Source organism: Phascolarctos cinereus, unplaced genomic scaffold (genome assembly GCF_003287225.1).
Source record: "Phascolarctos cinereus isolate Bilbo 61053 unplaced genomic scaffold, phaCin_HiC Scaffold_9;HRSCAF=440, whole genome shotgun sequence".
NCBI lineage: Eukaryota > Metazoa > Chordata > Mammalia > Diprotodontia > Phascolarctidae > Phascolarctos > Phascolarctos cinereus.
The window spans coordinates 16,378,725-16,393,107 of record NW_027556402.1 but is presented as its reverse complement, the minus strand read 5'-3'; the positions used below and the strand labels follow the sequence as shown (position 1 = coordinate 16,393,107).

General features: G+C 41.7%; 1 protein-coding gene across 2 annotated transcripts in view; it reads right to left on the bottom strand.

Annotated features, from left to right (window-relative positions):
* Positions 1-14,383, bottom strand: part of SLC4A4 (solute carrier family 4 member 4) — a 398,910-nt gene that overhangs the window by 200,976 nt on the left and 183,551 nt on the right. For both annotated transcript variants that reach the window (XM_020988496.2, XM_020988499.2), the window contains exon 5: positions 12,650-12,810. In XM_020988496.2, the coding sequence (XP_020844155.1) occupies positions 12,650-12,810 (161 nt within the window). The remainder of the gene's footprint in view (positions 1-12,649; positions 12,811-14,383) is intronic.

The window sequence follows — 14,383 nt, the reverse complement described above, 5'->3', positions numbered from 1 at the left end:
TCAATCACTCTCTCATCCTGAATAATCTCTTCTCTTTGGGTTTTTATGACATTGCTTCTCTCCCACCCCTCAAATCAACTTGTATCTATTGACATATTTTTCATATCTATTGGTAGGTGTCCAAGATGCTCCTTCAACAGAATCCTGGTTCCTTGAAGACTAGTACTGTTTCACTCCTTACTTGGTACCCCCAGTGCCTAGCATAGTGCTTGGCACACAGAGGACACTCAAGAATTATTTGCTAATTGATTTGTTGATCAGTTCATTTCCAAAGGTCACAACTGTGTAACAGCTGGGATCCCACAGACCTGTAAGTGACAGAGCTAGGACTGCAATCCAAGTACTTGTCATGGTGCTATAAAGCAGGCATCTGTTCAAGTGGATATTGACCTGGATAACTTCGAGCTTGCCTGCAACTCAGATTCTTTCTCAGAGTCTACAGATAACATTGATTTCTAAGCAGCAGAATTGGGCCATAGGATTGGGCCATATTTAGAGCTGGAAGGGACCGTAGGAGTCATCTCATCCAACTCTTCCCCCTCAATTTTACAGATAAGGAAGATGAGGTTAAATAACTTGTCAAAATTCAAACGGGTAGAAATTGGCAAAACCAGAATTTGAACCCAGGTCCCTTTGACTAGTAATTCAATGTTCTTTCCACTGGATCGGGTTGTCTATCTATCTCTTCCTATTGTTGTCTGTCCCTTCCTATCTCTTTTCCCTTCCCTGCCCTCTTTTGTTCCCTTCTCTCTTCCCTTGCTCCTTCCCTTCCCTTCTTTTTCCTTCCATTCCCTCTTTCCTTCTCTTCCTTTCCCTTCCCTCTGCTCTCCTTTCCTCTCCTTCCCTTCTGTCTCTCTCTCCTTCTCCCTCCCTCTTCTTCCTCTTGTCCTTCCCCTTCCCTTTCCTCTTCCCTTCCCTCCCTTTCCTTTCCTTTTCAAAACTGGATCTCTCTATCACCTCTAGGCTAGAAAGGCAGTGGCTACTCATATGCCCAAGCCCACTGTTGATTGGCACAAAAATTTTGACCTGTTTTGATTTCAACCTGTGTGGGTTAACCCTTTTTAGACAAGATGACGTGCCCTCCCCCACCCCCACTCCATTTTCAGGTGCTCCCTTAATTGTGTGTCAGATGCCCAATCAGTGTGGACACCCAATCAGTTTTATCCCTACCGCAGCTCAGAACTTCCCAATTTAAAGTGACCTACCAGCCTCAGCCTCTCCCATTAGCAGGAATTAAAGGCATGGCAGTACATCAGGCCTTTACTTCCTATCTTTTTCAAACACATATTTGGGAAAACTCCATGTGGTCTATGAGACTTTCACCTGGAAGTAAGGAGCACTGCATGTGATATGCTCCCCCAACCCCAACCACCTTGTATCTGGTTGATATAAAAACCTAAGCATGGGTGGGAATCCACTATTATTTTCCTTTCAATGAGATATTACCTTATGAAAGGTGGGGACAGACTAAATTCAGATAAATATGGTGTTTCTCATCACCCATATATTTAACCACCCCCCCAAAAAAACCCTAGTAAAACCAGAGTCTCAGCCAAAAACCTATGCCTCCAGTCTTTGGGAAAGAGCAGTCAAATGAAAGCTTATCAAGACGTCGGCTTACAAAGAGCAAGGCAACAGGAGGACCGCCAAGTTAACTTCCATCTCTTATTCTCAGGATGGTCAACCTTAATAATAGAAAGTATTTAGGTTGTCCAGTTTATGGAACACCTTCCACACAGCAAGCCAGGCCAGTGGGGAGGAGAAGGCAGTGAGCTCAGGGCTGGAAGCTACTTGTCCGCATGTGAGCTGCTTTCAGATTCTGTGTACGGAACGTGAAACAGTAGAGCTCTGGGGAGCGATAATTAGGCATATTTTTTTTAAACAATCTGTGAGAAGTAACACCAGCTGGCAAATATGTTGTACGTTTCGCTTGCCATGTCCCACAACTCTCCCCTTTTGTTTTCTTTAAAATGCCTAGAGCTCGAGCACTTTATACTACTTTTAAAGCAAATGCACAACCTACTCTCCATTCTTCTCTCCATCCCCGTCTTTTCTGCCTGCTGGGATGTCAGCGGTTATCAAAGACAATTCCAAGCAAAGAAGTGGTGGGTGGAATATGGATGAGGGGCCAAGCCAAGCTATTTATTTATGTTTGCCTTTACTGCTTATTATTTATCTAATCCATTTACATAAAACTTGAGGTACATTGTATTTGAGGCACAATCATGCAGGATTCTCCACAACATCCCTGTGGGGTTGGTCAATATTATGATGCCTCCCCCCCAATTACTTGAATAATTCAGGATAAATCCTCTCTCAACAGATGAATTGCCTCCTACTTGACTGAGAAGATTATGGCTACTGGCGAGCTCCCTCATCCACCCTCCACCCTCCACTATACACATCTCCTGCAGAGCCCAGACACCAATGAAAGTCTGACTGATTCAATGCTCTCTCCGTTACACTAACTTGTGTCCTGGCCCAAGGAAAGCCAGTATCACTGTAAACAATATGAAAAGATGGTTTCTGTGAATCTATTTCTAGTCATCCCTGACTAATATTAAAGAAAAAACCCTCTCATTAAATCCTACCATCCCCAGTAACTATCCTCACATATCAATAATCCCTATCAGTTGAAATAGTTGAAAAAGGAATCAGTGCCTCTGTTTCCTATCTTCTCACTCTCTTCCATCCTTAGCATCCTCAACTCTGCTTCCAATCTCAACAGTCAACTGAAATGGCTCTCTCCCAAGTTACCAGTAGCCTCAATTGCCAAATCTGATGGTCTTTTCTCAGTTTTCATACATCTCAATCTCTCTGCAGTTTTTGAAACTGCTGACCACCTTCTCATACTGGACACTCTGACTCTCTGGAACACTGCTAACTCTAATTGCGCACGCTCTCTCTCTCTCTCTCTCCCTCTCTCTCTCTCTCTCTCTCTCTCTCTCTCTCTCTCTCTGTCTCTCTCCTCCATTCTAAATTACCACTCCTTCTCAGTCTCCTTTGCTGGATCTCTTCATCCATGGCCCATCCTCTAGGCCGTATTTTCTTTTCTTCCTAAACTCTTTCACTCAGTGATCCTATCAGCTCCAATGGGTTTAATTTCATCTCTGTGAAGGTGATTCCTACATTTATCTAGCCCCAGTCTCTCCTCACCTCCAACTTGCATCAAGAATTTCCTACTGAGGCAGCTAGGTGGCTCAGTGGATAGAGCACTGGCCCTGGAGTCAGAAGGACCTGAATTCAAATCTGACCTCAGACACTTAGTGTGTCTCTGGGTGACTCTGGGAAAGTCACTGAACCCTGATTGCCTCAAAAAAAAAAAAAAGAGAATTTCCTGTTGTACACTTCTAACTCTATGCCCCATCAGTATCTCAAGCTTAACACCAAAACAGAACTCAATGTCTTTTTCCAAAAAAAAAAAATCCACCCCTCTTCTGAACTTTCTTGTTACTATTGAGCTCTCCACCATCTTACTCGCTCATGTTTTCAATCTCCGTGTCAGCCTATATTGCTCACTCTCACTCCCCCCACATATCCAATCAACTGTCAAATCTTAAGATTTTTATATCAATGTCTCCTCTGTACCTTTCCTTTTCTCTTGTTAGTTTCATCTTGTTAGTTTAGATCCTCTTCTCTTGCTTAGATTATTACAAAAGACTCCCAATTAGCCTCACTACCTCAAACCTTTACCTTCTTCAGTCCAAAGTGATTTCCCTAAAACACAAATCCGATCATATCTCCTGTTACATAATCTCCTCCTCTTCCTTCTTCTTCCTCTCCCTCTCCCTCTCTCTCTCATTAACTCTTTGATCAAATATAAATTCCTCTGGCATTTCAATTAAATCCTCTGGCCCCTCCCTATCTTTCTAGTCTTAATAAACGTCACACCCATCCATGCATTCCATAGTCCAGCCATACTAGCTTTCTTGCTGTTCTTCACACACAACCCTACATCTCCAATATCCAGGCTTTTACAGTGATTGTCTCCCATGACTAGAATGTTTTCATTTCTCACCTCTTGTCTCAGACTACCTGACTTCCTTCAAGATTCAGAACAAACACCTACCTCTGGTAGAAGTTTTTCTCAGTCCCATCCCCCAGCTGCTATTGCCTAGCCCTCTAAGGTTAATTTCCATCTACTTTGTCTATACCAATACATGTAAATGCTGTCTCCTTCATTAGAATGTAAGTTCCTTGAGGGCATGGACTGTGTATATCCCCAGCACTTATTACAATGTTTGGCACAGTATTAGATGCTTTATAAATGCTTGGTGACTGATTGATTTCCTAAATTTGCTAAGATCACTCTTCTGAAGAACAGTTGAAACTTACATTGTTCTTAGAAAGAAAAAACTATTATTGTTTTACATTACTGGGGGAAAAAACACAGAAAAAAAATAAATCTTAGCTTGTCATAGGTTAGGGCCAGCCGTGGCAGGTAGCAAGCCCAGGCTTAGCTCCATACATACAACTGTGCTACCATAAGGTAGGAAGCAGTATAGGCCAATAGGATCTGGAGAGCAAGCACAGATAAAAATTGCCTTTCCAGTGCTTGCACTAGACTGAGAATAGTACTATGCTCTACACATTAGAACTCTGGGTTCTTTGGTAGAATTGTGAAGAGTGCTACTTGTGTCCCTTCTTCTTCTCCTCTGCCATCACAGGGGATTCCTGTTTAGGTATAGGTTCCATGATGGAAATGTTGAGGTCCCTCTAGCTCTGAGAGCCCATAGTTTTGTGTTTCTACATTAAGAAGTCAGCCTATCCAGACATATCACCCTAGGCAAATCCTCATGGCAGTTACCTACTAGCCCCCTGGTCACTTCACCTTCTTTCTTAAAGAGGTCGGTATTCTGATCAGTCTTCTTCTTCACTCCATACCTACACTTATATTAAGGCACTTCAGTATAAGGCATATGGTCCCTGGCAACACAGAGTCCGTGAAACTGTGACTCCCATGACTGAGACCTTGGCTTTCCCTTGGCCACACACAGGAACAGTCAAACTATGGATCGTACCGTAAACCAATTTGTAAAATTAATTAGTAGTACTCCCTCATACTTGTAACCTCCACACTAGTCTCAGAAGGTAGTAGATAGCTGTCCTTGTTAAGGCTAATCCCAAAACTTGTGCCCTCAATGACATCCCCTTCTGTCTTCTCTAAGACCTTGCTCCATCGATGGTTTACTCTCCCTTTCATGTTCCCTCTATTGACAACTATATTCAGGTTTGTCTTATTCTGAAAATAAAACAAAACTCTTTCCTTGACTCTGCTCCCTCTCAAGCTTTCCTCCCATCTTTTTCTTCTCTTTCACAAGTAGACTCATAATTATAACTCCCCTCCCCCTTTCCTCTCTGGGTTGACTAGTGGTTGCCTCAGTTGCCCACCACATCTAGGACTGGCTCCAGCCACGCTTTCCTTTCTTCCCCATCATATCAACACGCACTAATGCTGCACCTTGTCCACCTTCCATACTGCTGACTTTCCAGTTCTAGAACCATAATTAAATTGATTCTATCATTGTTCCTGGAAAGGGAGTGTCCATCTGCTTCCCCATGACTCCACTCACCATCTCTGTAGCTTTCCAAACCAAAATATTCCTCCCTGGACACCTCTCTTATATATGTGCTTGCCTTCCTCTTTTGGAGTAAAATGTTTTTGAGGGCAGGGGCTATCTTCATGTTTATATTGGTAGTCTCAGGGTTTAGCAGAGTGTAAATATACCATAAGTGCCTAATTAATGCTTTTTCTAATCATTCATAATAATAATAGTCAACATTTATGTTGCCATATATATGTATATAATATATATATATACATATATGTGTACGTGTACGTGAATTATATACATGAAATCTTGTTTGATCCTTACAATGTATCCATGAAGAAGGTGTTATTATTATCCCCATTTTACAGATAAAGGAACTGAGGCTGAGAGAGATAAAGCGACTTTGTTACATGAGTGACCAGAGTCATGCAACTAGTAAGTGTTTATATCATAATTTGAACTTGGGACTTCTTAACTCCAAATCTAAGGCTCTATACCTCCCACCTATAGCCTATATTCACTGCTTCAGTATCACTCACATACTTAGGTCCATCTAATCTGATTTCTGGCTCCATTAAAATTCCTCTTTTAAGAGCCAGTAATGACCTATCAATTTCCAAATCTAACAGCCTTTTCCCAGTCCCCATTTTCATTGATTTTTTTTGCAACATTTGACTACATCTTGTTTCTCAATACTCCTTTAACTTCCTTTGCCCGGCTCTTTGTCTATCTGTCTCTCTTCTTGGCCATCTCTTTTGCTGAGCTTAGTTTTAATCCTAACCCCCAAATGCTGCTCTTTTTTTCTTTATTCTTTCCATTGGTGATCTCATCCAATCCCACTGGGATGAGTTTTATCATTATCATTTTACGCACAGACTCCCAAACTGATATCTCCACCCCAACTTCTGGCCAGAATTCTCTCTATTAGCTTGCTAGATATCTCTATCCAAATGTCTAATTGGCCCTTGAAACCTCATATGTCCAAAATTAAACTTATTATATTTCTCCCAAAATTCTGCACTTCCTGCCAATTTCCCCATCTTGATTTTTATTATTCTCTCAATTGCCCAGGCTCAAAACTAATGAAATTCAGTCTTGATACCCTTTGTAATTTTCAATTCTGAAAAAAGCTTTTTAGGATTGTTTCTTTTACTATCAATTTTGTTCCCCAAAAACAGTTCTGTCTCTTCAAATAGTCTTCTTTTCCCATTCTATATATTCTATTCATTTCTGACATGCTCCTTGGTTCAGTCAACCTTGGTCATCTATATTATCAGTGCCAGCCTACATTGGATGACTGGTTGGCCCTGGGGCTGCAGGACAGATATATCAGTGGGTGAGGATTCTTAAAAAGGAGCTCCTGGCTTAAGGTTTTAGGATGATGTCTATGTTTAAAATAAATATTTGGAGATTGGAGAAATAGTTTCCATGAGGAAATAAAAGTTGATGGCAAGTCAAGCTAAGAACACAAAGATCTTGTCAACTTCCACTTGGCTACAGCATGGCCTCACTCTACAGCTATTTGCTGTTAGGGTTTCAGCAGGTGGTCTAACTAAAGAAAGCTATGTTGAAGAGCCGTTCACATGGTGACTCTCCCTTGCTGGTCGTGCCACTGCATGGCTTCTAAGGACAGCTTCACAAAGGGCCATCATCTATTTTAAAACATTCTCTTCACAATAACACAGGGGCAGTCCCACCCAAAAATCACATATTAAAATCAGAGAGAGAAAGGACATTTGATCATCTCATCCAACCTCTCACCCCAAGCAGGAAGCCCCTTCATGATACCCTTCACTGGTGGTCATCCAGGTTTTGTTGGAAAACATCTACTGTCAAGTATATTTCTTGTAAACAATGTAACACTGGATTTTACTTTCCATTCCTCTTCCATTTTGTGGGTGAGTTCATCACATTCACAGTTATGATTGTATTTCTGTATTTCTTTCTATCCTGTTGTACTTATCCCGCTTTTCCCCCATCCTCTCTTGACAAAGAAAGAGGTGAAGAAAGAAAAGCAATCTGCTCAGCTCATTCCTCTGCCCCTCCTCTCTTCACTAAACTCAGGCCCTAATCTATTGTTTCTCTCATTTTTTTAATCCCTACTTTACAACCTACCCTCCAAAGACGACATTTGTTTTGCACGTAATTATTCTCTCCCTGATTCTTCCCTGCATTTTAAATTCCCCATACCCTTTAAAGCCCTATTTCTCTGTTGAATTTAAGGCATTTCTACATCAAATTCTGAATGTGTTCAGTTCTCCTTTGTCTGATTCAGGTAAGAGCAAGCTTCATGTGATACCCATCTCTGCCATTTTTGCCTTCATATTTCTATACCTTTTTCACACACTTATTATATAACTTCACACACCAATCATATAAAATAGCAATTTCTCTCTATCACATTCATTTTCTCCACTTCTTTCCCCCTCTTAAAAGGAAATTAAAACAATAAAGCCACATCCAAGCCTTGTGTTTGTTGTACTTGACTCTTGACTTATGTTTCTCTTGACTCCTGCATTTGTATTTCAAAGTTTCTACTCAGCTCTGGTTTGTTCACCAGGGATGTCTGAAAGTCTTCTGTTGCACTAAGGGTCCATTTTTCCTTGTCAATCATACTTAGACTTACAGAATAAGTTATTCTTGTTTGAAATCTTTTTGCCTTTTAGAATTTAGTTCAAGGTTTTCTCTTCTCTATGACAGTTGGAGTACAGTCTTATATGATACTCGCTGTGACTCTTTGGTTAATGAGGTCTTCCTTTTATGCTTTAGTATTATCTCTTTCACTGGAAGCTCCAGATTTTGCCTATGACTTTCCCAATATTTGGAATTTTTTCAGAAGATTTTGGATTATTTCTGTTTCCATTTTGTCCTCTAAAACAGTTTTCTTTTACAATGTCTGGAAATATGATGACCAGGTTTTTTATGTTTGATCACAGTTTTTAGGAAGTGCAGTGATTTTAAAATGATTTCTCTATAACATTTTTCCTAGGTCAGTTGTTTTGATAATAGATTTCTTATAAGATTAGGATTTCCATGACACTTCTTTACTCCCATCAACAATAGGGGGGCCCTACCTAAGAGAAGACAAAGCTGCCTCTGGGGCCTGATTGGCACCAGCTTCCATAATACCACTTCCTTCTCCACCTCACCCACACCCCATGACCCAGCCAATATGGGGGAGGCCTATCACAAAGCTGCTTCTGGGACTTGAATGGTCCCAGGTTCCTGGTCATCAAAGGGCATAAAATATCTCAGCCATATGGGGTTGAGGCTTCTCTAACTTGATAGATTCCAGAAGTCCACACAAATACCTTTACTATGTATTGATGACTAGATGTATTTCCATGTGGAGATGAGAGGGGCTGGCTCCACAGATGATGTGTCACTTTAACCTTGTTGCATACCCTTGTTGTGTTAGGACAAAGTAAAACTCCTCATGTTAAATGTTCAGTGACTTACAAGTACCTCATTTCATTTCAACATCAAACCTGAACCAGGAAGGGGCTAACATTAAAGCTGTGCCTCTAATAAGATTCCTTTCATTTTCTTTCGCTTGCTCAATCATCTGACTTTGTTCTAATATTCCCTGTTGTTTCATGACTCTCTTGAAATCTGATGGCTCCTTTTGTTTTTCAGGGGTTCCTCTACTTTAGTAATGATTTCCACCTTCTGTTCTAAGTTTCTCCTTCCAATTTCCCCCCCAAAGCTCTGATTTCAATTCTCATTTCATTTTTTAGCTCTGGCTTATTTTCTTCCAAACACTCTTGGAGTTCTTGTGGCTAAGCCATTCTTTTTCACCCTCTGAGGAACTGCTTATAATTATGTAATTATGTTCTTCTCCTGGGCTTTTCTTTAACTTTTCTTAACTTATAGCATTTATTCATTGTGTTTGGCATTTTCTTGTGTTTATTTGTATCTTTTGCTTCAGTTTTTTATTGGGATTTTGTGCCAGAGACAGACTCAGCTTTCTCTGGCACTCTTGGATGGGTTAGGCAGTCCTAGCTTGGTCCTGTCCCCTCTATGGTCTGGATGACAAAGTCACCACAGTTCTCAGTGGAGCCTAGAATGCCCTAGCTTCTTGGTCTATTGTCTGGTGAGCAAATACAAGTTCTAGTCCCTTCCCTATCTCTATCACCTTTACCTTAAACTATATCCCCAACCAAGATTTATCTCTGTCCCCTACTGAGGTCCTGATAAGTCTCACCAATTACTGTAGTTTTTGCTGGATATAAGCCTCCTGCAAAGCTCCCAGTGTGCTGGTCGGTACTGGGGCTGCCCAAATGTTGTGTTCTCTTTTGGTAATTGCAACAATAATAATGGGCCCAGACTTCTTGGAGCATCCATAGGCTCTGGGGATGTACTAGCCCTGTCCCTCACTGTGGCTCCAGACTGGACTTCCCATGTGCTATATCACCAAACGTGCTGGCTGTAGGCTTCTTGGTGGCCATCCAGCACATAGCCTGCCCAGTTACCATGTTGGCCATTTCTTCCTTTGTGGCTCTGTTGTAGGTGTCAGTTCCCTGAACGTAGGTCTCCTGGTGGAGCTGACCAGTCCACTCTCCCTATGCCATGACCTGAAGGATTGGCTCTGTGCACTGCTGCTCCAACTAGCCAAGCAAAGATCCCTCTACTTTTAGTCCCAGCTCAGAGTGTTGGCTTCCTCCTCCTGGTTTTGTCTCAGCTCAGAATACCCTCAAGCCTCTAGCAGTCCACTCGTGCAGTCCTGGACTGAAAGGAGGAATAAATTATTCCTTCTCTTCAGTTTTCTTGACCTCTGTTCCTTCTGAAGCATTTTAGAACATTTCTGCAGTGTTGGAGGGAAAGGTGGTACTCTCTGGGAACCTTTCACATTTCCATCTTCACTTAACTCTAGAACCCATGCCTATATTTGGTCTGACCAAGACAGGACAACCACCTCCGTAGTTCCAGATACGCTACCTCTCTTCATGTAGTCAAAGATAACATTAGCTTTTGGGGTCTTCTTTCTATTCTATTAATAACCTAATATTAATGAATATTTAATAATTAACAAATCTAATATTCTAATAATCATTTTATTGATTCCTATCAAGTTTACAGCCCACTAAAACTCTCTGATTTAGGGGTTGGGAGGGTCAACCACTGTCTAGTCATTCCTCTTCCATCTTTGACTTGCAAAGTAGATTTTTTTTTGAGCCCGAGTACAGTATATGACTTTATATCTATACATTTTAAGTCTCATCTCATCAGGTCCAGCCCAATACTCTAGCAGTTATGTGGCACAGTGGATAGAGTGCTGGACCTGGAATCAAGAAGACCTGAGTTCAAATCCAGCCTTGGACACTTACTAATTGTGTGATTTTGGGCAAGTCACTTAACCTTTGTCTGTTTCAGGTTCCTCATCTGTAAAATAATAGCACCCACCCCATAGGGTTGTTGCTAGGATCAAATGAGATAATATTTGCCACGTGATTCATGCAAAGTAGGCACTTAACAAATGATTTTTCCCCTTTTAGGCTTTATTTTCTTAGATTCAGCCCAACGCTCTTGCCTGTTAAGGTCTTCTTAAATTCTAACTGTATATTCCTACATGTTAACTGTCATTTCCAGCTTTCCGGTGCCATTAGTAAATCTGAAACATTTATCACCTATGCCAATATCCAAGCTGCTGACAGAACTGTTATCACAGGGCCCTTCTCAGATCCCAGAGACACTCAACCCCAGAGCTCTTTGCAAGTTAACACCAAACCCTTAGTGACTGTTCTTTGAATCCACCCCTTTGCCAATTCCACCCACTCCTCTGCATCTTCTCCTTGAAAAATAGCATGAGAGATTTTGTCTGCTACTTTGCTGGGCCCTTGGCTCACTCTCGCTCTCTCTCTCTCTCTCTCTCTCGTTGCATCCTTGTGATAAATGGGGATGTTTCTGTGTTAGCCCAGGGCCAAAGATCATATTTCATTAGAGTCCATACCCAGTAAGTACCAGGATGGGAGCAGGGTGTGATGAAGAATCTGGGTTTCAGAGTCAACTTATAGTTGCCTGTCTGAATGGTACCCGTTGAGCTTACTCCCAAGAAAAGAACTGCCCACTGGCAGGCCCTTAAGGTAATAGCTCGCTTCCTTCTTCAGTGTTTCGTGGTTTCTCAGCACCACGAATTCTGACACTGGAATTCAGCTCGCACTTTTCAAGTGCACAAACCAGACCCTGTGTCTTTTCACCAACTCCAGAACACTTCTGAAATTCACCTCCCTTCCCGCCAAGTTTGGGGGATAAAAGTCACCCCAAAAGCCCTTACTTCATCTCTTCTTTGTTCTCTCTCACTCTTTCTACCAGTCCTTAAAACAATAACCCACACTGTTCCACATATCAATTTTTACTTTACAGTCTCACCAGCTTTGTCAAAGAGGAAAAATTCTCTCAACCAAGTAGCATGTGCTGTGTTATCACCCAAGAAAATGGAACGATCATCTTGATAGCTACAGATCCACCCATGGGGGTTGGGGGTGGGGAGGGATGATGGCTATGTTCAACCACTAGAATGGCATGTCATTTGGAAAGAACAATGGCCTTCAGCATTCTGTCTGGCCTTGGGGGGCAGAATGAAGAGAAAGGACCAAAGGTGTAAGGGAGGCAGATTTAGGTTATTGAACCTTTACATTGGTAAAGAAACACAATCAGGCTGCCTTGAGTGGTGGTGAGTTACCCAGAACTGGAAGAGATTTTGGTTCAGATACAGTTTGGCCTAGTCCAGACCCACATCTCCAACTGCTTATGGGAGATCTGCCCTTGGATGCCCCCCACCCCCTCTCCCATTTCATTTAAAGCCCATTTCAAATGCCACCTTCTTCAGGAAGCCTTCCGTGATGCCCCTGGTTGTTAAGGACCATCTTCATCAGGTCTCGCATAGTACTATTGAGATGTCTCTGATGCACTTCTCATGAGACCAGGTGAGATGAATAGCCCCCCTGGACCACGACTGGTCTAGAGCCTTCTAACTCACAGTTAGTCTAACCAAGGCAAAAAGGGCCCCTTCAAAACATGTTTGGCTATATTTTTGCTGGAAATCATTTACCCAAAGTGTGGGGGAGAAAAAGAGGTCACCAGAGGAGGATACTTACCCACCAACTGAGGGAGAGAAGAAGCTTCCCGATCCAGCATTATGGATCCCTTCTCCATGCACGTCCTCAGTTCAAATAAACTGTGCAAGGACAGCGTGGCCACATGAGGTTTGCTCCATCTCTCACCACCCTGTTCTACTTTCTCTTCAAACTTGATCCACCTAGGAGAAAGCAGATCAGTGAAGAGAAATGAAGGCTGTGCTTGCCTGAGGAAGGCTCCCTTCCAAACCCAAGCATGGGCAAAATGCCCATCGCCTAGGACTTTTATGTGCTTATCTTATTATCCAAGGAATTTCACCAGAAAGAGGATGAACAGAGGATAAAACCGATATTCTTTAAACTAATCCCTTTCTATTCCCTGTCACAAGCTAGGACAAAAAAAAGGCAAAAAATGAGGAGAAAAAAAACCTCTTGCTTTCTATGAGGTGCTACCCCACTACAAAATTATTTAAGGGCCTTATTTATAAACCTTGATTATTATAACACTGATGTGTTAAATGTAGGAATTCTTCTTATCATTTCACACCCAGTACCCTACTTCAATACTAGCCTTCTGCAACGTGCTTGGCAAAATTTTATTGAAATGGGATCTTAACTTTGACTTCAGAGAGAGATTTTATGTGAGTGGAGAGTAAACAGGGTGGCTCCACCAACAATCCATAAGTCCAGCTGCACCAACAAAATGTATTTCTGTCCCTTACAGACCAACCCAGCTAAGCCCAGAGAGGGAAATCCCTAAAGTTGAGGGCCCAGAAGACATTTTTCCTGCCACAGCAGCTCATATAGAGTGTCTATTAAGGCACAGAAGCCTTAGAAGATGATGGTGTCTAGTGGGACACATAAGAATTCTTGAAGCATTGGGGAATTCAAACTTCATATATGCATACAAATACCTATATATAAAATTAGAATTCTATAATATTTATAATTTGCAATATACTCAAATGAGAATATTATATATAGTTAATATTTATATTGTACTTTATATATGTATACAAATATATGTATAAAATGAGAAGATATTTGATATTGATCATTTCTAATGTACTCAAATGAGAATTAATCTTATATATACATATATTCTTATTTGATCCTCATAATATCCTTGTGTTGTAGATGTTACTGTTATTCCATTTTATAGATGAGGAAATGGAGGCTCAGAGAGAGTAAATGACTTAGTATCTAGGGGGGATTCAAACCCAGGTCTTCCTGACTCCAACTCAAGCATTCTATCCACTGTTATTCCCCTGCTGAAATTGTTCCCCCTCATTTTCAATCGATCAACCAACAAGCATCTGCTAGGTGCCAGGCATTATGCAAAGGCTGGGGGCTAAAAAAAAAAAAAGGCAAAAACACAGTCCTGCCCTCAAGGAGCTCCCATGCTAATGGCAAAGTCAATATATAAATAAGTAGGTACATACAAGAGACGTACAGTGAAGAAGAAAGATTACCTTGGAGGAGAAGGCCCAAGCAGTTCCCAAGGGAACCAGGAAAGGCCTCATCCTACAGAAGCGAAGAAACCCAGGGATGCTATGAGGCCAAGGCAAGGAGGGGAGGATGCACCAGGCATGGGGGGACAGTCAGAAAAGTGGGATGGCTTGTCGTCGGTGGGGAACAGTAAGTAGACCAGTATAACAGGACCATAAAGTATGTGGCATATCCAGAAGTCCAGCTGAGGACTTGTTTCTCCATGTCTACAAAAATCCATCTAGGCCAGGGGTGGGAAACCTGCGG